This window comes from Grammomys surdaster, unplaced genomic scaffold, assembly GCF_004785775.1.
Source record: "Grammomys surdaster isolate TR1022 unplaced genomic scaffold, NIH_TR_1.0 60, whole genome shotgun sequence".
Classification (NCBI taxonomy): Eukaryota; Metazoa; Chordata; class Mammalia; order Rodentia; family Muridae; genus Grammomys; species Grammomys surdaster.
In genome coordinates, this window is record NW_021604562.1 from 1,534,911 (window position 1) to 1,558,672 (window position 23,762).

The 23,762-nt window shown below is 36.7% G+C and overlaps 1 protein-coding gene across 2 annotated transcripts in view; it reads left to right on the forward strand.

The window, feature by feature from the left end:
* Positions 1-23,762, forward strand: part of Smarca1 (SWI/SNF related, matrix associated, actin dependent regulator of chromatin, subfamily a, member 1) — a 73,999-nt gene that overhangs the window by 23,768 nt on the left and 26,469 nt on the right. Inside the window, exons 12-19 of one of the 2 annotated variants that reach the window (XM_028761726.1) lie at positions 1,719-1,840; positions 4,594-4,629; positions 5,507-5,659; positions 7,352-7,484; positions 8,248-8,396; positions 11,165-11,284; positions 19,724-19,834; positions 20,091-20,204. In XM_028761726.1, the coding sequence (XP_028617559.1) occupies positions 1,719-1,840; positions 4,594-4,629; positions 5,507-5,659; positions 7,352-7,484; positions 8,248-8,396; positions 11,165-11,284; positions 19,724-19,834; positions 20,091-20,204 (938 nt within the window). The remainder of the gene's footprint in view (positions 1-1,718; positions 1,841-4,593; positions 4,630-5,506; positions 5,660-7,351; positions 7,485-8,247; positions 8,397-11,164; positions 11,285-19,723; positions 19,835-20,090; positions 20,205-23,762) is intronic. The other variant, XM_028761197.1, reaches the window with a different exon arrangement.

Consider the following 23,762-nt stretch of genomic DNA (forward strand, 5'->3'; position numbering starts at 1 on the left):
AAGACTTTTATTTTGGATATAGAGAAGTTAAAGAGAACTTGATGACAGGAAGTAACAAGATCAGAACTGTATGTCAGGAGGATAATGCTGGAAGCACTGTGTGGGAAATCTGGGAATGAGAGAGCAAAACCAGAAGACAAGGTGAAGAGAGTTGCAGTAATAATCCAGAGAGAGATTATATGGACCATTGTAGATCCTTGGGACAAAGACAAAGCAGAATCTAAGCCATGGTAGCGTGTGTGCAAGAAATTTTTTTAAAAAATTATTTATTTGTTTACATCCCAAACGCTACTCCTCTTCCAGGTCTCTCCCTCACCAAGTCTCTTACCCCGATTCCCCCTCCTTTTCTCCACTGAGCATGTGGGGTCCCCCCTGGGTATCCCCCCACCCTGGCACATCACATCTCTGCCACATCAGGTACATTCTCTCCCACTGAGGCTGGGCAGGGCAGCCATGAAGACTGAGCTATCCGTCTGCTACATATATGCCAGGAGACCTCATTCCAGCCTATGTGTATTCTATCAACATAGTTCAGATTCTGAGAGCTCCCAGGGGCTAAGGTTTATTAACTTTGTTGGTCTTCCGGTGGAATTTCCCTCTACTTCAGGGGCTTCAGTCCTTCCCTGACTTCCATAGGTGTCCACAACCCTTTGTCTCATGTTTGGCTGAGGGTCTCTGTATCTGTTTCAGTCAGCTGGGTAGATAGAGCCTCTCAGAGGAGAGTTATGCTAGGGTTCTGTCTGCAAGCATGATAGAGTATCATTAATAATGTCAAGGGTTGGTGCTTGCCCATGGAATGGGTTTTGAGTCGGGCTGGATATTGGTTGGCCTTTTCTTCAGTTTCTGCTCCATCCCTGCATTTTTTTTAAAAGACAGGATAAATTTTGGGTTGAAAGTTTAGTGGATGGGTTGGTGTCCCTATCCTTCTTCTAGGGGTCCTGCCTGCTACAGGAAGTGGTATCTACAGGTTTTATGTCCCTAGTGTTAGGCATCTCGTTTAAGGTCACTGGCATTGACTCCTGGGAGCCTTCCCCATCCCAGGTCTCTGGGCCTTCCTAGAAATTCTCCATTTTCCCCCACCCCAATCAGCTATAGATTTTCATTCATTCTCCTAGACCTTTGGGCCTCTTCCCAAACCTAATCATGAACCCCCCCCCCCATTTCCCAACCTCTCCACTCTGTCACCCAGTTTGCTTTCTCCCTTTCCCTCCTATGACTATTTTGTTTCTCCTTCAAAGTGTGATTCAAGCATCCTCACTTGGATCTTCCTTCTTGTTTAGTTTCTTTGGGTCTGTGGGATGTATCGTGGGTATGCTGTACTTTGTGGCTAATGTCCTCTAATAAGTGAATACATTCCATTTATTTCTTTTTGGGTCTGGGTTACCTCACTCAGGATAACATTTTCTAGTTCCATCCACTTGCCTACAAAATTTGTAATGTCTACAAGATTTTTTAAGACTTAAAGAAAACTTCATAGTTTAAAAAATAGATAATTTTGTGTAACATTCTTTGTTTTTGTGTGTGTGTGTGTGTGTGTTTGTGTTGGCATGTTCATATGGCATATTACTTAGATTGTTTATGATACTGCATTTTCTTTTTGTTTTTCAAGGTATCTGGAATTATTTACATATATTAACTGCACAAAGATAATGTGTTTCATTATGTAATTTTCATACTTTCTACATGTTGTGTAACTATTTTCTGGTGAAATACTTTAGGATCAAGAGTTCTCATCTTTAGCCAGATGACTCGACTGCTAGACATTTTGGAGGATTATTGTATGTGGCGTGGTTATGAGTATTGTCGCCTGGATGGACAAACTCCACATGAAGAAAGAGAGGTGAGGACAAGAAAGTGAAGCAAGACGTCAAAAATCAGAGCTCAGTTGCACAATATGTTTCTTTATTGTTGTTTTAAACTTTGGTCTGCTCTACTGCTTAGTGATACTGACTTTGTCACTGCCACCATGATCTTTCCACACTTAGTTTCCATTTCACCGATTTTTTCCAAATCATCCAAGGCTCTTCAGAGATATGCTTTTCTAAGAACACAATCTCTTTTAGCCACTGCCCCGTTGACTCCCCAACTTCTGATTATATGTTTCTTTTCTTTCTGAATTTGTGTCCCATGGTGGACCCTTGCCATTTGTGTAGTTTAATGGTGGTCATTTGGCTGATTTATGATCAACTAACTCTAGTATTGAAGAAACAGTCTTGGCTGTAGAAGGCTTTTGTAAAAATGAAGTATGACAAAATAGGTATAGGTACTTATGAGTTTGGGATTTTAGGATGGCAAAAATGTTGGTTTGTAAGCATGAATAAATATATCTACCTAGCATCCAGTGTCGTCTTTATATTTGGAAATTCTTGTAAGTCTTTAGGTTATCCTTCACAAAAATCATGATTGAAAGCCATTAAATCACTTTGTGGATGGCTTTGTTATTTTTCTCTGTTTTCTATGATCCTTTAGGGTCTCTCTCTCTCTCTCTCTCTCTCTCTCTCTCTCTCTCTCTCTCTCATCAATACTCATGTTCTGGGAAAACGAACAAGGTTTTATAGTATAGTGGAAACACCCTGCTCTTGGTTTGAAGACCTGACTTTTAACACTAACATTGTGAAGATTGGTGGGTACAATAGATACAGACTAAAACCATGCAGTGCATTATATTCTGTGTGACAGGAAATCACATACAGGTCTATTTATTTCAGAACACCTTCTGAGGCCACAGGAATCTCAGCCCATGTTCCTCTACTTCCACAGTTCCTTCCATTGACAATACTTTCTGTCTCCTATGTACACCCTTATTGAAGCCTGGCTACCACATACTGCAGCTTTGCCAACAACACACAGACTTCTATGTTAAGGCTTTTCTGCTATCTATCAAAAGAAAACAGTTATGGTAACTTTCGCACATAAACAAATGCTTAAAAACTTCAATTATTTCCCACCTTATAGTTTGAAGTTCTCTGAGACAGTTACTTGAAACTTTTGTTGATTTAGTCCAGTCCTGAGAACCCATTTCATTAAGCATAACATCTTTAGTACTGTTGAAGATGAATTCCCTTTCTTGCTAGAAATGAAGAGGACACCAAGGCAGTATTTAGTAGGTATTATGTGGCCTCAAAATGCCAGTTGTCACTTCTGACCTATTTCCCTGTTCATTACCTAGCTATATGGAAATCTTGGTTTTTTGTTTGTTTGTTTGATTTCATTCTTGTGTTTCCTTTTACTTTCTTTTATTAATTAATTAATTAATTAATTATTTTATTTATTTATATCCTAAATGTTGCCCCCATCTCCCTCACAGAGTTCTTGCTCCTCCCCCTCCTCTTTGCCTCTCTCTCTTTCTCTCTCTCTCTCTCTCTCTGCCTCTCTCTCTCTCTCTCTCTCTCTCTCTCTCTGTCTCTGTGTTTCTCTCTCTCCCTCTAAGATTTATTTATTTATTTTATATGTGTGAGTACACTGTTGCTGTCTTCAGACACACCAGAATAGGGCGTCAGTTCCCATTACAGATGGTTGTGAGCCACCATGTGGTGGCTGGGAATTGAACTCAAGACCTCTGGAAGAGCAGTCAGTGCTCTTAACCACTGAGCCATCTCTCCAGCTATTTCTCTTTTTAAATTTGCAAGTATTATTCTGCATTCAAAGATTTTGAATTACAAGCATCACATCCTAATACCATGATGTCAGAGTCATTCTTTCCTCTGGGAGACATCTTGTTTATATTGCTATTCATATAATCACTTCACGTCTTTTTACATTTGATTCTTTGCTCTGTGTATCAGCAGTAGAGATGTTTTCCCCTCAATTGTTCTGACATTTGCCCTTTCCCTATGGGTACACTCAGCTAGCTAGGCCTCTGATCATCCTCTGACTTAATTGGTTTCACTTTTATAGGGAAAGGACTTAACATTTAGCAAGTAGCTTCTATAAGCCAGGCACTTGGTGGTTCCCAATGATTCTTCCAATAATCTGGGTTAAAGTACTGATAAACTTGTCCAGATTAAATTGTGTCCCAGAGGAGTTAAAGGCTTGTGTTTCATATGTGTATATATGGCTGAGTTGTGTTTCACTTCCAGGTCTTTGCAATTTTCTTTACACCAGAGTGCCTGTCACTGCACCTTTTTGCATTCTGTACTCCATGGTTTCATGCTCTACTGACTGTAGTAATGCTAGGCACCAAGTCTCACTAGAACTTAGACCATCTTTCTCTATTGCATTAAAAAAATAACTGTGCATTTTGTAACTATGTAAGTAATATATGAATACTGAGAGAGATTTACAAAATCAATTATTTCTGGGAAATCTTTATGAGAAATAATATGTAAGAAGTTGGTACCATACTATATATATGTGCTATATATAAAGTTAAGTATATTACAACTTTTAATCAGGATTATATTGTGCTTTATCAGTAAAAATAATCACTATCTATAGTTTTAGGAAAATATTTAACCTTAATGATGTGCTGTACATAATATGTCCCTTTATTGCAATAATATAGGTTGTTTCCAATTTTTCGCTGTTGTAAATAATGCTACAATGAAAGTCACTATAAATGAATCTTGTGCACATCTCTGATTATTTCCTTAGAATAAGTTCCTGGAAGTGGAATTACTGGGTCAAAGGGTATGAACAGTATTAAAGCTCTTGGTGTGTGCTGTCAAATTGCTTTCTAGAAAGGTTGCTCCAATTTACACTCCCAGAAGCAATATCCCTCTGGTCCCTCATTAGCTTTGAGTATTATTACTTTGATTTATCCTTAAAATGTCATTATATTGTCTGTTTGCATCTATTTGATTACTAGTGAGAAACTAACATTATTCTTGTAGTTTTTGTATATTTGTATTTATTCTGTGAGTAGAAGTTCTCCTTTCAGGCACATTTTTTTTATTGGAGACAGCATTTTTCTAATTAATTTCTATGAGAACATTGTCTAGAGGATATTAATGACATATTAATTTTAAAGATTCTTTACTAAATATTCCTGGACATGTCATTCTGATTTTCTTGATCATTCACCCATTTTCCCTTTGTCATTATACTGATGTAGATCATTTTCCTCTCATTTGCATTTCTCAGCTTTTCTCTCTTGATTGATCTTAGCCACATCTTGTTTATCAGCCCTCAGAATGATATTGACATTTCTGACATGTTACCTGAAAATATATTTTAGCTCTTAATCAATTAGAATAGTTTTACTATTATTTTCAAAGAATGCAAATGAATGAATTGCTTAGTTAAATTTATTTGTATGATTGTTCTATGTTTGTCTCTATTGGTTAACGTTTGCAAGTTTCATTTATAAAGACATATTTTCTCTAGCAACTCACACAGGGCAGTGTATAGAAGATGGAAGAATATTATAAAATATTAGGTTATGGAGAATACTATATACAAAGTATTATAAACATGTTTTCTGTGAGCACGCTATCTTTTCTTTTCCTTAAAATTTGGAATATAATTCAGCTTTTCTCTTTTTATATTTCTTTTTTTAATTAAAAAGGAAGCGATAGAGGCCTTCAATGCTCCGAATAGCTGCAAATTCATCTTTATGCTGAGTACTAGGGCTGGAGGACTTGGAATTAACTTGGCAAGTGCTGATGTGGTTATCCTATATGATTCAGACTGGAATCCACAGGTTGATTTACAAGCTATGGTTAGTAGCATTTAATGATACCAGGAATTCATTGAACCTCAGAATGCTATTGTTTACATAGAACAAAGGTAATGCATGATTACAGGGTAACAGTTTTTTATAGACGTTAAAGTTGCTGAGTTAATTGTGAAAACAAATGAAATAAATGAAAACTAACCGATATGCTTCAAATAAAAGTGTAAAACTTATTCATCTATCTATACCTAATATATATCTATATCTAATCTATATCTATTTATGTCAACTTTTTTCTATTTTTGAGTATTGAGGAGGCCTTCTTAGTTTATTTTAATGAGGATTAAAAATTAATCTCATTATTTTGATTAACAAGTGCCTATTAAAATCTTTAGGTCAGGCATGATGGCTTTTAATCCCAGTACTCAGAAGCTGAGACAGAGGGATCTCTATGAGTTTGAAGTCAACCAGGTCTACATAATAAGTTCCAGGCCAGCTGGGGCTTCATGGCTATATCCTGTTAAAAAAATCTTTAGTACTGAAATTTGAAAGTGTTAGATTTTAATGTTTGTGATAAAAAAATTGAGATGAATAGGTAAAAATGCAAGAAAGGAAAATATGTCGTTTGAGGATATCATCTGAAAACGTGTGTGTGTGTGCATGCATGTGTTGTATGCATTTGTGTGGGTGTGTGTTCCTGAGAGAGCACACGTGGAAGCCAGAGATTGACATGAGGATGTGTTCCCCAGGTGCGTTTCTATCATATATTTGAGACAGGTTCTCTTACTGAACCCGGAGTTTGCCACTTTGGCTTGACAAGGATCAGTGCTCCCCAGCCCTGCCCCAAGTCTCAGCCTCCCAGTGCTAGATTTATAAGTGAGCACCACCATGCTTGGCTTTTACGTGAGTGCTAGAGTTCCCAACTTAGGTCCTTATACTTGAATAGCAAGCGCTTTACCCATTGAGCCATTGAATGTTACTGGTTGGAGTTTAAAGTTTTAGATATTTGTATAATATGGAATCCTCTTTGAAAGTACCTTATTGAAACATTTGCTTATTGGATTGTATTGTGTTTACATTTACTACAGGGACTGTTTTCAAGCCTGTTTCTTTGATTTTCTCCACCTCCTCTCTGTTCTCATTTGCTCTGTTAGTTTCTGCATTTTAAACATACTCTCCACATTCTTATATTTTGCCAGAAGTTGCCACCTACCACCTTTGCTAATTATAAACCATTGGAGCAATTTTAGAATCTTAGAATTATGAAGATCTCATTAATATTTATGAGCCTTTACTATGTATCCCAGAATTGCCTTGGTAAGCAGAAAGAACTGCTTGATGATGAGATAAAGCAGACTTTGGTTAACATAGCAGCCCTCGCTAACTGCTTTGTTCCTTTAAAAACTCCTTGCTCCTCCTGGACATGGTTGCATTAAGTGAGTTAACGTTACCTCATAACTCAGTGTGGAAGCCTTAGCTGCTGTTTGTCCTCATCTTAAAGAAGATTTGCATTATAACATTCTGGAAGTTTCCCAGTAGCAGCACAATACACTTTGAGATTTCTTTGTTCCCAGAAGTCTTTGGATATCCTTAACATCCATCATCCTCCTTTCAAAGGTGAAAGGTTTAGAGAGATTGAAGTCTGAATTTTATTTTCAGATATTTATAGTATTATAATTATATGTCTAAGTCTCATCTACGGTCTCCAGCATCTTACAGTTGGATTTCTTCTGTTAGGATCGGGCACATCGCATTGGTCAGAAGAAGCCAGTACGAGTCTTCCGTCTCATTACCGACAACACAGTGGAAGAGAGGATTGTAGAGAGAGCTGAGATAAAACTGAGACTTGATTCAATTGTTATACAGCAAGGTATTTCTATATAGAAACTTCATTAATTTGAAGAGGTGCAAAACACATTTAGTTTCCTTCAAAGGATACTGCTTTTCAATAAAGGTTGACTGAAAATTACAAACTTAGTGAAAATAATCTTTTTTCCTTTTATTTTTAGCTTATATTATAGTTCAGTCATTTCTTTCTTACCCTTCTTCCCTCACACACACACATACACACACACGTACATATGCAAACACACATATTTCTCCTTCCTCTTTCAAATTAATGGCCTCTTTTAATTGATTGTTATTACATGCATATATGTATATGCATATTCCTAAATATAACATGCTCAGTCTATATAATGTTACCTGCATATAAATAATCTTTGAAAAGATGTTCGTAATCTTTGTAATTTAAGCCTATGCCTTCAGTACATGAAATAAATTCACTGTGTTATACTTGAATGTCAATAACATGACTTTTGTAGTATACTATTATTTAGCAGAAAAATATTGGCTTCCGAAAATGTAAACAAATATACATCAAGGCATCTTTTCCATGCAGAGAAGTTATCTGAAAAATGAAATTGGAACACAAAAACTATTACAGAATAGTGAAATAAAAAATGTGCTAGAAGAAAAACTTCTAGTTACTTATTAAGTAGGTAACATTAAACTTAACAATTTTCCCATAAAGATGCTTTATGTATGATTTAGTCCAATGTATCAGATCAGAACCATTATATTGTACTTTATTTGAGATATAATTGAATATATTCCATTTTGATTGTTATTAGGAAGACTCATTGACCAACAATCTAACAAGCTGGCCAAAGAGGAAATGCTACAAATGATACGTCATGGAGCCACACATGTTTTTGCATGTAAGGAAAGTGAGCTGACAGATGAGGACATTGTAACTATTCTGGAAAGAGGGGAAAAGAAGGTTAGTTGAAAATCGCACTGTATTTCTATAATGTAAGTTATGTACAACCTATACGTTTCCACATATATGTTGTATTTGGGTTGAACTGCATGTTTCAAATTAACTTAAGTTCTTCCTAAGATTTTGAAGGATTGTCTTTGCCAGCATAGGGATGTGCTTTACTTTTTTGTTCTTTTTCTTTTTTTTTTTTAAGGTCAGCAACACTAGGCAGCAGCATTTAAAATTAAGTGACTTCGTGTCTTTTTGAAAATACTGTACTTAAAGATACAGTGCATCTTGTACTTAATCACATATAGATGGACTTCATCATGTGATTTTTTTTTTTTGCACCGTATTACACACAATGCAACCAATTGAAAGTGTTTTGTAAACAGTGTGAGACATTAAATCATTCTTTTTTTCTTTTTTTTTTCCGAGACAAGGTTTCTCTGTGTAGCCCTGGCTGTCCTGGAACTCACTCTGTAGACCAGGCTGGCCTCGAACTCAGAAATCCGCCTGCCTCTGCCTCCCAAGTGCTGGAATTAAAGGCATACGCCACCACTGCCCGGTTAAATCATTCTTTATCAAATCACCCTAAGTGGTTTTACAGTATTGCATTTTTTTTGTCTACTTGTGGCCATTCCACAGATGATGCTTAGTTTCAAACAGAAGAGAAGGGAAACAGAATGTTCTAATGATCTTCCATATGCTTATTGCCCTTTATGCTTAAAAAAATAATCATTACACCATTGTTTCACCTGAAACTACCTCAGTATTTTTAATGACATGAGATATTTAATATCCAGTAAGTACTCAAAGTTTTAACTGTTTCATAGCTAGTTGTACTTAAAGAAATGTTGCCCTTTTTTAAAAAGTGCAGATATGAAATTGATGATATGTTGTCCATAAGCCCACTCTCTCTTTGTGTATTTTCCCCCAATTTACTTGGTAAAAAACCTGAGTTGTTTGCCTTTTGACTTAATCATTGTATAGGTTTTGTGGGTTGCATATCTATGGCTCTTTTAAACATGTTCAAGATTGTCTTGCTTCTTTTGATCTTTCTATAACAAAATACCTGAGGCTGACTACTTTGTAAAGAAAAAAGATGTTTGGAAGTCCAAGAGCCTGGTGCTAGCTTTGGGTTCCAGTGGGGGCCTTATGAAGGATAGCATTATCTTGTGGGAGCACATGCGCACAAGAATGAGAGACAGAGAGGAAGTAAGAGAAGTGCAGAAGTAGATTTCCTGGTTTTATAACAACCCATTGTCATAGTAATTAATCCAGTCACACAAGAGCTAGAGAGCAGGCCTCTGAGACCTAATTTACTTCTGAGGGAAACCCTTAATCTCTTTTAAAGACATAATCAACATCCCTTTGATGTTTCACCAATTTAATACCATTATGGTGGGGACCAGACTTGCAGTTTATAACCTTTGGGAAATAAAAAAAGAACTATCAAAACTGTAGTAAATATATATCCTGCAAAGGTTTAATTTGATTCTCAAAATGCTTTCGTTTTAAAGGTCATAGAACAATCTCATGTTACTATGTTTTATATCAATACACAAAAATGTTTTAGTTTAACTTTACCTTTATGATAGTACCAGCTATTTCTCTCATAAAATTATATGACAGAAATTATAATATGGCTACATCTTTACTGATAAATGTCATATAAAGAAGCCCTGAGTGAAAAAATATTTGAGAATGAAGCATTTCGTTTTTTTCTTGTTTTTTTTTTTAATTTTTTAATTTTTTAATTTTGTTCTGTGTCCTTAGCAATTTTATTTATTTATTTCAATTTTTTAATTATTTTTATTGGGTACTTTATATTTTATTTTATTTACATTTCAGATGGTCTCCCCTTACACCATTTCCCCCCTTCCACCCAGGAACCCCTATCCCATCCCTCCTCCTCCTGCTTCTATGAGGATGTACCCCACCCTACCCCTCCACTCCCACCTCTCCATCCTCGAAATCCCCCACACACGACTTCCAGCTTTCATGGGACCAAGGTTCTCTTCTCCCACCTATACCTGACAGGACCATCCTCCCTTGCATATATAGCTGGAGCCATGGATCCCTCCCTAAGTGCTCCCAGGCTGGTTGGTGGTTTAGACCCTGGGGGGCTCTGGTTGCTTCATATTGTTGCTCTCCTCATGGGGTCCCAAACCCTTTCAGCTCCAATGGTCTTCACTCTAACTCCTCCATTGGAAACCCCATTATCAGTTCAATGTCTAGTTGTGAGCATCTGCCTCTGAATATGTCAGACTCTTGAAGACCTCTGAGGAGACAAATTTTAGATGTGTCTGACTGGAGATAGGGTCTTGCATGTTGTATGTAAGTACTCTGCCACAGATTTTACCATCATGTCAAGAAAAATATGTTCTCTCTTGTGTTCTTCCCCCTCCTCTCTCACAGCCCTGTGCTATTTTTTAGAAATTTTATTTCAATATTTTATTTATTTTACATGTATGGGTATTTTCCTCCATGTATGCCTGCACACAGTGTGCATGCCTGGTGTCCCTGGAGGATAGAAGAGGCTGTCAGATAAACTTGGATTGCAGTTATGAGTGAGCCACCATGTAGGTGCTGGGAATTGAGCCTCTACAAGAGCAACAAGTGCTTACACTGCTGGGGCATCTCTCCAGCTCAAGTGTTTCATTCTTCTCCTGTAACTTAGCAGAGTAGATATTTCATGTCCAACCTGGATTCCAGAAAGCTAGAAAATTCACATTTTGTAAGTTGATTCACTGATAATTTTCTCATTTAAATATATTCAACTTTAGACTGCAGAGATGAATGAACGCATGCAGAAAATGGGAGAGTCGTCTCTAAGGAATTTTAGAATGGACCTTGAACAAAGTTTGTACAAGTTTGAAGGAGAAGATTATCGTGAAAAACAGAAGGTAACAATACTTTCAGCCATTAGGCTGGCAAGCTTTTGTTTTTCCTTATAAAATCTACTACAGTAACACAGTCACTTATGTAGTGCAAGGAATAACTTTAATATATTTTGCTTTGATATGATGATAGTCATATTTGCTGTTGTCACTGTCAGTAGAATAGTCTTGTCCCAAGTTTTGGATCAAAAGCATTTCATGCTTTGGAGGCTTTTTCGTTGTCATCCTTGTTGTTGTTTTTTGTTTGTTTTTTGGTTCTGTTTTGTTTCTTGGTTTTGTTTTTGGAATATTTGCAGAGACATTACTGGTCTGACAATTTAAAGTCTGAACTATTCCAAAAATTTCCTTTTAAACTTTGGAATTTGAGAGCATTTTATATTTCAGATGTTTTGTTTAGATGGGGATGCTCAAGCTGCACTCCTATTTATGTTAGTGAAAATGAGTCAAGAATGTGGTTTAGACCCAGATCATCACTTGAAATCTCATTTCTATCACTAGGTAATACCTTAGGGTACTCAGCTTTTTTCATGTACCAAAGGTAGATTTTAGTACATATACAGAGTGACTTTCATGGGAAATGAGTTAATATCTGTAAAGTAACTAGCACTGTGTCTACAAGCGAGTGTCTTAGTTGCTTTTCCTGTTGCTGTGATTAAAAATAAAAAAGCAAAAGCAACTTACATGGAGCTGGAGAGATGGTTCAATGGTTAAGAATATGCATGCACTGCTCTTTCAAAGAACCTGAGTTCAATTCACAGCATCCATGTTAGGTGGCTCATAATCTCTTAGAACTCTAGCTGCAGAGGATCTGTCACCTCTGTTATCTGTATACCTTCCTGCACACAACAAACACATACCTAATTTGAATAACAAAATGTCCATAAAAGAAACTTAAAGAAGGGAAGGTTGTTTATTTTGGTGTACAGTGCAAGGTACAATAAGTACATCATGGCAGGAGTATCAAGGTAGTAGGAGCTTGAAGCAGTTGATCATATTGCATCCACTATCAGGAAGAAGACAATAAACGCTTTTGTTAGTTCGCAAAAAATAGTACAGAGCTTAATGTTAATATATGTGTTACTTTAATTATTGAAATGTTAACAAATTACCGTCAGTTTTTCCCCTTAATGTTTTTTTTCCTCTTCTAGGGAATTCATTCTAGAATTCCACATCGCATCATTCAACAAACAAACAAACAAACATGACTTTAACAGGGTATGGTGGTACCCTTCTTTAATCCCACCATGAGGCAGAGACAGAGGCAGATACAAAGGGGCAAAGGGGCAGAGGGGCAGAGGGGCAGAGGGGCAGAGGGGCAGAGGGGCAGGGGGCAGGGGGCAGGGGGACAGAGGGGCAGAGGGGCAGAGGGACAGAGGGACAGAGGGGCAGGGGGCAGGGGGACAGAGGGGCAGAGGGGCAGAGGGGCAGGGGGCAGGGGGACAGAGGGGCAGAGGGGCAGAGGGGCAGAAGGGAAGAAGGGAAGAAGGGAAGAAGGGCAGAGGGACAGAAGCAATTTCTGTGAGGTTAGCCTGGTCTACATAGTGAGTTCCAAGACAGACAAGATAGACCCTATCCCAAACACCCCAAACCACACCAAACCAAAACAGAACCAGAACAAGTTAGACTTTTAAGTTCCCAACAAAATCAAACGGAAAGAATATATACCCCTCGTCTCTGACATACACCACCCACTCTACAATGGGTGGAGTATCCTATACCAAAGTAGTACATGTGTCACAGTCATGAACATACATTAACACTTTGTCACCCCAAACCCATCATTTACAACAGGGCTCTCCCTCCCAGGGTGTATGCTAAGGCTTTTAACAAATGTATAGGCATCTACCATTATAATATCATCAAGTACTTTCACTGTATTAAAAATCCTTTGAGCTTTACTCATCCCTGCCTGATTTTCTCTTGGCTCGTGACAAACTCTTATCGTTTTTATTTTATTTACTGTTTCCTTAGTTTTGCATTCCTCAGATTGTCATATCATTACATGAAGCTGTTTTAGGTTGACTCCCTCATTTAGTAATATATGTTTGAGTTTCCTTTGTCTTTCTTCATGGGTCAATAGCTCAATTTCTTGTTAGCACCAAGAGAGATTCCACATTCTGAATGCATTGCTGTTTATTTTTCATCCACCTACTAAGGAACATCGTGAATCTTTCCAAGTTTTGGTGGTTATAAATCTATTGTACACATCTGTATGTAGCATGTCTTAAAAGCATAAGATTTTGATTCTTTTGAGAATATCCAGAGACTATGCTTGTTGTGTCCTACAACAAAAGTAGGTTTAGATTTATAAATCTAATTAAATCTAATTCTTCCAAAGTGGCTATGCCATTTCACATTCTCCCAGCAGCAAATAAAAACAGTCCACATCTTTGCCTGAATTTTGGTGGTGTCAAAATATTGGATTTTCACCTTTCTAACAGGTGTATAGTGGCTTTTCCTTATTTTTTTCTGAAATTTTAATTTTTGAGATTCTAATATAATTACATCATTTCCCCTTACCCCTTTACCTTCCAATAAACCATATATTGTTCTCCTTAATATTGTTCTGCTCAGTCTCTATAATGTTACTTGTGTGTATGTTTTCAGGGCTGACTATTTGGTACTGTATAACCAACCCATATGCTCCTGCCTGAGGAAGACTATTTCTCCTCCTGTCGGTATCCCTTTGTAGTTCTTTGTGTAGGGTTTAGGCCATATGAGCTTCCCTCCCTACAGCAGCATGCCTATCAGTGTTGTTCTTGTTTAGCTTGTATTTAGGCAGTTATGTTAGTGAAATGTCATGGGTGTAGCTTCTTAGACATTTCTAGAAGACACAACCTCACAGTAAACATTCTATTCTGGATGTTAGAAATTTTTATCTTTCTGTCTTAGGGTTTCCATTGCTGTGAAGAGACACCTTGACCAAGGCAACTCTTATAAAGGACAATTGGTGCTAGCTTACAGGTACACAGGTTCAGTCCATTATCATCAAGGTAGGAAGCATGGCAGCATCCATACAGGCATGGTGCTGGAGGAGAAACTGAGAATTCTACATCATGATCCCAAGGCAGTCAGAAAGAGACTTGCTTTTACAGACAGCCAGGAGCAGGCTCTCTCTTTAGCAGTGGGTGGGGCTTGAGCACTAGGAGCCCTCAAAGCCCTCCTACACTATGATACACTTCCTCCAACAGGGCCATACCTATTCCAACAAGGCCACACTGCCTAATAGTGTCACTTCCCATGATAGTGCCACTTCCCATGAGCCAAGCATATTCACACTGCCACTTCTGAAATGATCCTGGAGCCTCCAGTGCAGGAGTTGTGTTATAGACGTATCAGTCGGGACTGGGATCCACAACCCTGCACTTTGATTGGTTATAGTTTTCTATGATGATCTCTGTTGTAAAGAGAAATTTCCTCAATGTAGGGTGATAGCTACATTGTATCTGTGTATATAAGGATTAATATTCAGAATTCAGTAAGGATTTATGTTGGTTTATTAAAGTGGTTATTGTAGATTCTCTGCAAAATATCAATGGCTTCGCTAGCCCTGGGTAGTTGGCTAGGTTTCTAGTACCAGGCGTGATTTTCCTCCTCTTGAGTGTTTTAAGTCCAATTAAAGAGGTGTTGATTGTTTCCAACACCTTCAGGCCTATTGTGTCATGCTGGTCATCATTGTGATTTATAAGTATCTTCAGCAATTAGGGACTTTCCTTTCACTTCTAGGAGGCAACCAAGGTTAATAGCAATACCATGAAATATTTTGGGAGTCTCTTGGGTCCTGCTGACCAACAACTCAAAAGAGGACTTCTCAAGTAGGAGAATATTGCCAGCTGATATGGGAAGGTTTCATTTAAGCTATCTATGTATATTTATACACAGGTGTAGTATATCTTATAGGTATTTTTAGGTAGTTACTGTATGATTCCTTGTGACTTTTTCAGACATCCTTACTGTTATTTTCCTCTTCTTGCTCCTTCTGTATTTATCTGTCTCCCCCTCTCTAATTAGAGATCTCTCTATTACCCCACTTCTTCCTTCAGCTGACTTTTGCCCTGTTATTGCTTTCTCTATTTCTAAGAGGTGCAGATTGTTTTCTCCTTATTTTAATCTGAAATTTCTTGGATGATACATTGAACACATTTTCACGTACTTAACTCTCATCTCTTCTTTGATTTAAATCTTTTCTTTTTTTCTTTCAGTGGAATTGTTTTCTTTGTTTTAGGATTGTCAATATTTGAATATTTACTTAATTTTAAATAGTGACCCTTTAATCAGATTTGTCTTTTGCTAATATTTTCTTCCCACTTTTAGATTATTATTTTATTTTTTAGCCCATGTTAAAATTTTTTCCTGTGTATGTTCTTAGTTGCTTCTACTCTGTGAGAGTTCTCCAGTTTTTGTTTTTCTTTCATGACCTGTATACTTTGGAAAAGCATTCATCAGTTATTTGTAACTTGTCTCTCACTTTGTGTTTTTTTGGGCAGTTTAATGCTTTTAATGATATTCTGTATTTTTGGCAAGAATATTCCAGAAGGGATGTTGTGTCCTGTACATATTATCAGATATTAATATCAGTGATATTAACAAGTATTTTTATGGGTGATATTAACCTTCTTTACTTAGTGGATGGGGAAGGCATCTGCTGAGTTTCTTTCCTACGAATTTAGTATTTTTACTTTTGTAATTGCTAGCTATCTTGTTAAGGATGTTTTTAGTCTTGTACAAAACTATCTTAGCATCTGTTGCGGGGAGCTATTGTCTGGATGCTTGCCTGAGGGTAATGTCCTCATTCCATCTATATTTCCTACTTGGGAATTTTTGTAAGAAGAGGCTACCCCCTTTCCGTCAACTCTTTCTGTCCTTGTTTATTTATGTCACTATAGAGTCATAGTCATGTCTGTTTATTTTTGATGTACAATAGAATTTTATTGTTGTTATAGTTAAAATTGGCCCATAAAACATAGTTTTGAACAGATAGAAATGATGTTTTATTAAAGAAAAACTTCGTTTTAGATCTTGGTTTTACTGAAAAATGAGAGCTGAACCATTTTAAATTGCATCGCACCACTATACTGACAAAGCTTTCTTGCTGTGGTCTGCCTCTGATAGGTTTTGTTTTTTGACTTATATTTGTCTGTTTTATTTGCAATTTTAACTCAGATTGCTTTGTGCTTTATCCTGCTTAGATGGAGGTGATGGCCTTTCTGTACAGGGTGGAAATTGCCTGCCTAATACGTTTTTTTAGATCTAATTATATGATATGACTTTTATTTATTCTCCAATTATTCCTATGGGTTATTGGTACTAAGACTGTTTTATAAAGTAGAAAAATATCAATAGAACCTAAATATCATTGGAAGTTCTTTTTTTTTTTTCAGTTCTGGGACCCCCTTGCTGCTCAGCACATCCTATACTACTGAACTATATCCCTAGCTCCATTCACAGTTTTAGAATAAGATTAGTGTTAGTAAAATACTTGTGTATGTGTAATATAAAAGGGTTTTCCATGCTTTGATTTCTAGCAAACATCATAATTTACAGATAAGATGTATAATTTATTTATTTTTATTTTATGTATATTGGTGTTCTGCCAGCATGTGTGTCTGTGTGAGGGTGTCAGATCCCATGGAACTGGAGTCACAGACAATTGTGAGCTGCCATGTGGTTGCTGGGAATTGAACCCGGGTCCCTTGGAAGAACAGCCAGTGTTCTTAACAGCTGAGCCGTCTCTCCAGCCCCAGATAAGATATATTTTAATGATTATGGTGATTTTTATAATTGAATGTCTAACATTAACAATAATAGCCAAAAATAAGAATTTTTGAGTATTCTCATTTGAGATTACATATTATTTCTGTGCATTCATGTTTTCTAGATAGGATCATAAATTAGGTTGACATTGTTTCTAAAGAGAATTGAAAATCTGAAGGTATATTGTTTATAAATCTTAGAAATTATATGTTAGGGTAGACTTCCATATATGATTTGTTGAATCAGTTACATTATTTTACTATCATGCCTAGTAAATTAAATCACGGTAGCTGACATTAATTCTCTATAAATTGACTTGAAAATGTTAGTATTAATATACTTGCGTCTAAAACAAGCCAATTCAATAGAATTTATTCTGTTTTTGAAAGTTTAAGAACTGACCTTTAACATTTATTTCAAATTTCAACATCCAGACTTTCAAACAAACACTGATTGGATGGCCAAATACATTACTTTTAAGAAGGTAGTTTTAAGTATAAAGTTTTACTTTTGAAAGGTTAAATTATATGTTATTTATAAAACCTTTTTCTTGCAACCATGTATATATGTATTTGTATGTTCCTATTAATGTTGGTGTACATGTATGTTCACATGTATATGGAGGCCAGAGGTTGATATCTGATGCCTTATATATTGAGGCAAGGTTTCTCACTTGAAACCAGAGTTCACTGATTGCGCTCACTAGATTGCCTAATGAGCTTCCTCTGGGGAATCCTCTGTTGCCATCACCTGAGCTATTTATAAAATCTTTTTCTCCCCATTACTGTCACCTAATACGCGAACTCATTTGGTCCAAAAACCACAGTTCATCTCCTCCTTTACCTTATTTCCTTCCCTCGCTCCCTTTCTCCCACTGTTCTTTTCTTCCTTTGTTTGGTGTTGAACCCTGGGCTTCTTATATACTCAGCAAGCCACTGACATGCATCTCTAGCCCTGGATGTGGATATTATTTTATTTAGGCAGCATATTACAATTTCTTATAACCTTTTTGAGTTAGAAGACATTAAAGGGCATTTACTCTAACCTTTCTTGTAATTCAGAAATCTCACTTTATAGGGTGAGCAAGATGGCTCAGTGAAACTCTGACAAGCTGAGTTCAGTCCTTGGAATCCGTATGGTGGAGAGAACCGACTCCTAAAAGTTGTTCTCTGATCTTCGCAGGTGCGACATGGCATGAACATGCATGCACACATACACACATGTGCACACACAAATAAATAAACAAATATGATTTAAAAAGAAACCTCATTTACAGCTTCTCCAACAGATGACAGCTTGTGTTTTAATTCTGAAATGCTGGGATTCCTCCCTCTCTCAGGGTAGTTCCTTTCACTGTTTGCCATCTTGCCCTTGTGTATTCTAGGCAAACAGACTACCCCTGAGCTACACCCCTAGCTGTGTTAAATTATATTGCATAATGGTGTTGTTTCTTGTAAGTTTTGCACATTGCTTTGAATCTTAGGAATCAACAAAAAACTATTTTTTGCTATTGCACAGACCTTGACTTATCCGCCCTAACTTTGAGATTGACTTCTCTGGACCGTGTGAGAGCCTGTAGATCCCTAATTACCCTCATTAGCCTTAGTTTATTATCCATAGTTTCCTTAAGTGGTTTTGGAGATTGAATCAAGGGCCTTGTGCATGATAAGCAATTGTTCTACCACTGAGTCACAGGCAGCCTTGCTATCCACTTTTTGCCTATGATGCCATATTGAAATCAATCTTAAAGTAAGAGATAGGACAATTAATGATACATGAATGGCCTTTTAAATGCCCCATGGGTCATTTTATTTAAAGTCACTAGGCTAAACACTATGAAATTGAGAAAAATGGGAATGAGAAAAAATTTCCTTGGACTCTGGAACTTTGTGCTGTCAGTTTTTTTTGTTGACTATTAAAATGCATTTCTAGCTCACAATGGGGTAGGTTTTGTAATGCTGCAAGTCAATGGTAATATATTTTCCATGTGTAATACTACCTTATATTTAACTGTTGAAGTTACTGTGTTTGGTGTTGTGGCTCCATCCCAAGGCCTTGCACAACTTAAACATACATGGTGCTACTGAGCTAGATTTCCAGATCCTCTGTGGTTATATTGAATCCTACAGGTAAGTATTAAATATTTTCATTTCATGAAAAGCAGAAATAATCCTCAAAGGTGTATGACCAGTGAAATGCTAGGATTCAGATTCAAATCTGAATCTTTCTGATTCTAGTGACTTTTCCACTCCACTACAGCTTATCTTTATTGGAAGTTCCCTTTGAACATTTCTTTTTTTTGATTCGAAGATGTGACTGACATGCTGCCTCTTGTCATTTTCTCATCTGACTTATTGTATGTTTAAAGTTACCAGAATTGATATTACTTTCCTTTTTATGAGAGTTACTCCTTATTTACTTAAGTTGGCATTAGATCCTAAACAGATTGTGCAAATTATTCTCAATTAAGGAGGGACTAATTTTCAAATTATTTTCAAAAATGCAAAACAACAATAACAAAAAATGTCTTTGCTCTTAAACTTGTGTTACAGCAGTGCTGTGGAACTTTACAGGTAGATGTAGGATTTACAAATCAGGTTTTAATGGCTTCTAATTACTGCTTTATTGCATATGGTGCTGAGGAAATAGTTTGCAGTAATTAAACCTCTTGTTCTTGCTTGTTGTGTGTAGCTGGGTACGGTGGAATGGATCGAGCCTCCTAAACGAGAGCGCAAAGCCAACTATGCAGTGGATGCCTACTTTAGAGAGGCTTTACGAGTCAGCGAGCCAAAGATCCCAAAGGTAAAACTATACAGGGCCTCTTCTTGTGTGCCATTGTAGAATTTTCTTATAACATGGTTTGTGATTCAGATTTTCTGATTATTTCCCAAAATATAACAACAAAGCAAAAAAAAAAATTGATGGGAAACAGCTATATGAATGGATTCTATTATATTTAATTTTCCAAATGTAAAAAAAAATCTTTTGGACTTATATTAGCTTCATGAAAACAAATATGTATGTATGTAATTGTATGTAATATATTTTTCTCTCACAGGCTCCTCGGCCTCCAAAACAGCCAAATGTTCAAGATTTTCAATTTTTCCCACCACGCCTATTTGAGCTCCTGGAAAAGGAAATTCTTTATTATCGGAAGACTATAGGTTACAAGGTAATTCTTTAAATTAATGTGTTATTATATTTTAAAATTATTTTGCTATGAGTGTTTTGCGTGCGTGTTTGTCTGGACACATGTGTGCATGATGTCCATACAGAGCAGAAGAGAGTATTCGATTCCCTAGAACCAGAGTTACAGGTGGCTGTGAGCCACTGTGTGAGTGTTGGGAAATGAACCTGAAAAAACATCAAGAACTCTTAACTGTTGAATTACTTCTTCTACTCTTAATAATCTTTTGTGTACTGTTGTTGTAGAATTCTATTATAACATGGTTGGTTATTCTGATTTTCTTACATTACAGCTAAATTATAGGTCCTAAAATATAACAACATAGCAAGCAATAGTTAAAAGGTAATGCACTCTATTTACTATTAAAGAATATAAGAGCACATAACAATGTTTTGAACTAGTAGTAATGATTCAACTTTCACATCACTCAAAAGGGATATCAATGAAAGCGTTTGGTCTCCAACATTTCAACAGTAATATCCGTAATGTTATTTTAATAGATTTAGTGCTTGGATTGTCAAAGGATATGTAGAAAGAACAAGTATGTGATTGGAAATGAATTTTGATATATTACATGATTTTTAAATGATTTTCTTTAATAGAATTAAGAAATAGTACTTTTATGTTTATTGCTCATAAGTAATAAAAGCTCTGTCAGTAATTAGTGGTCATTTAGATGCCAAAGATAACAAATCATATAAGGATTCATATAATTTTAAAATAAAATGATCTTTAAAATTCAAGCTTTCTTTTTGCAAATTTTAGTAAATAAAATTTATGTGTTGTAATAGTATATCTATATCCTTGAACGATTAAGATTACAAGGTTATTTTTCTATGTGAAAATTGACTTCCTAGTCAATGGAGATGGTTGACCAAAGGAATGGGAATCACTAATTTAAAGAAAATTATTTATTATTTATTATTTATTTATTTATTTATTTACACTCCAGATTTTATTCCCCCCTGTCCATCCTATGACTGTTCCACATCCCATACCTCTAAACCACCTCCCTGTCTCCAGGAGGCTGTCCCTACCTCCAGCCCCCACCCCACCTGACTTAAAGAGAAATTTTAAACTATCAGCAGAATTGTAATCTTAAGAAAATTTCTGTTTTATGAATCAGAAGTTGCATTTTAAAATTTATTTTATTCCACCTTTATTGGAGTTGGAACTATGATAAATTATTTTGATTAGTAGCTGGAATGTACCTAGAGAAACTCTATATATTTAGAAAATTAATTTATATTTCCAAACTAGAGTGGGTCTCTAGAATGTTTACAGTATTTTTCTCTAATGAGAGTATTGAATTAGAATCAGAGCAGAAAAGTATTCTTCACTCTGTATGTGTGAAGGTTTAAAAAAACATATACACACCCAAGTCTAGTGGTATATATGTCTTTATGTAATTCTAGCACTTGGAAAGTTAAGGCAGGAGGATTGCACGTTTGAGGGCAGTTTGGACTGCATAGTGATTGTCTTAGGGTTTTACTGCTGCAAACAGACACCATGACCAAGACAACTCTTATAAGGACAACATTTAATTGGGCTGGATTACAGGTTCAGTGATTCGGTCCATTATCATCAAGGTGAGGGCATGGCAGCATCCAGGCAGAGTTCTACATCTTCATCTGAAGGCTGCAAGCAGAAGACTGGCTTCCAGGCAGTTAGGATGAGGGTCTTAAAGTCCATGCCCACAGTGACACACCTACTCCAACAATGCTATGCCTTCTCATAGTGCCACTCCCCATGGGCCAAGTGTATTCAGACTAACACAATGACTTCAAGGACAATGAGATCTTGTTTCAGAAAACTGATGAACTTAAAGAGACTAACACGGGTTAGTTATGATATTGTTAGAGAAATGTGGTTAAATTAGGAAAGAATCATTTGTAGGACAGTGTAGCAGAGTAAAGCAACCATATTTGACTACTCAGGGTATGCATAAGACAACTTTCAAAGAAAGTGAATGCAATATAGAGACAAAATGCAAACTGCAAACTGTTATTAAATAGTTAATTTCCCAGGATAAACAGGCATATAGAAGTTCACCTCTGTTTGTAGTCATTCTTGGCATAAATGTTATTTTCAGTTTCTTTTATCAGCTGTTACCTGTAAGACTTGAAAGGAGAATTAATTGGAATACTAGATCTTGACGACTAAATGAAATATTTGTGCAGAACATTGTATAATTTACCCAGTGCTTTAACATGTATTTCATTTGATCCTAACAGCCTCATTACATGGGTTTGATTGTCTGCTTGTAAATGCTGAGGAAACTGAAGTTAAGCAAGGTTCAGTTACTTCGTACAAGGTCACAGAGCTAATGAGGTTGCCCTGCTGTCTCAAACCCACTTATTACACTTTAAATACTGTGTTCTTTCCACCCAGACATTCTAGGCTACTTCTGCATGTGCTATAACCCCATTCGTTTCTGTAATCCTAAATAAGGATTTTATTTATTAGTGGTATGACATGCCATTTGGGAGGTGGGCCAAGTGCTAGTCAAGTAGCAGCAATAAAAAAAAAAAACCCAAAAACTTCATCACAGATGATGGAACTATTTATACGCCTTCTTTGGAGACAGTGTGATTTTGTTCTCGGTGAGAATTCCAATGCCCACTACACTCTGGCCACAGATTCAGATAGCATGTAAACAGTGCCTTTTAGTACAGTCAGTTTGTGGTTAGGAGCGAGGTCTCAGAATGATTATTTGGGTGTTGGCCAGCTGCAAGAACTCGTAGGAGGGAAGAAACCTTATAAGACAGGGTAATGAACAGACAGCTGCGAGGGCTAAGAGAAAGGAAGAGGGAGGGGGTAAAAGACAAGAGGATAAGCATGAGTGGGGAGGTGCAAGATGCTATGCAGTTCACATTCTTGCACTGTGCTGTTTAATTTCCCTCACCTCACAGAAAGTGATAGAGAATGGCAAAGGGTGAAAGTGGGGGTTGGCTCCATTTAATAACTGTTCACTGAGCACTGCTTTGTGTTAGGTGCTGGAATAGGCACTTGGGAGAAAATGATAAACAAACTTGGCTGCTGGATTACTGCCATGATGAGACACAGGCATGCTCCTGGAAACGACCCGTTCTTCTTGACAATCCCCTTTACTGCAGTATTGCTACTTGAATGGAGTTGACATCTGCCTGTGTGAGGCAGCACATTTACAAACTGACAGAGAAGGGCCAAACTCCATCAACTCAGTCTGCTCTGTAGTATCTGTTGTGCTGGGTAATATAATCATGGGAATTCATAAATCTAAAGGGCTTACTCCCAGCCTTCCTGAAGATCATTACTATTTAACTAAGAAAATAGTTGCTGTTTGTAGGCATCTTCAGGGAGAACTGAAAGGATAAATGTACTAAATTCTATCTGATCCTGAAAGACAAGTTCACTGATTAACATAATACTATCAAGATCATCCATCAGAAATATAATTCACAGCCTCTACCCTAGTGGCATAATCACACCTATGTACTCAAGCAAAAAAGTCCTTATAGTAATAGTAATAGTAATAGTAATAGTAATAGTAATAGTAATAGT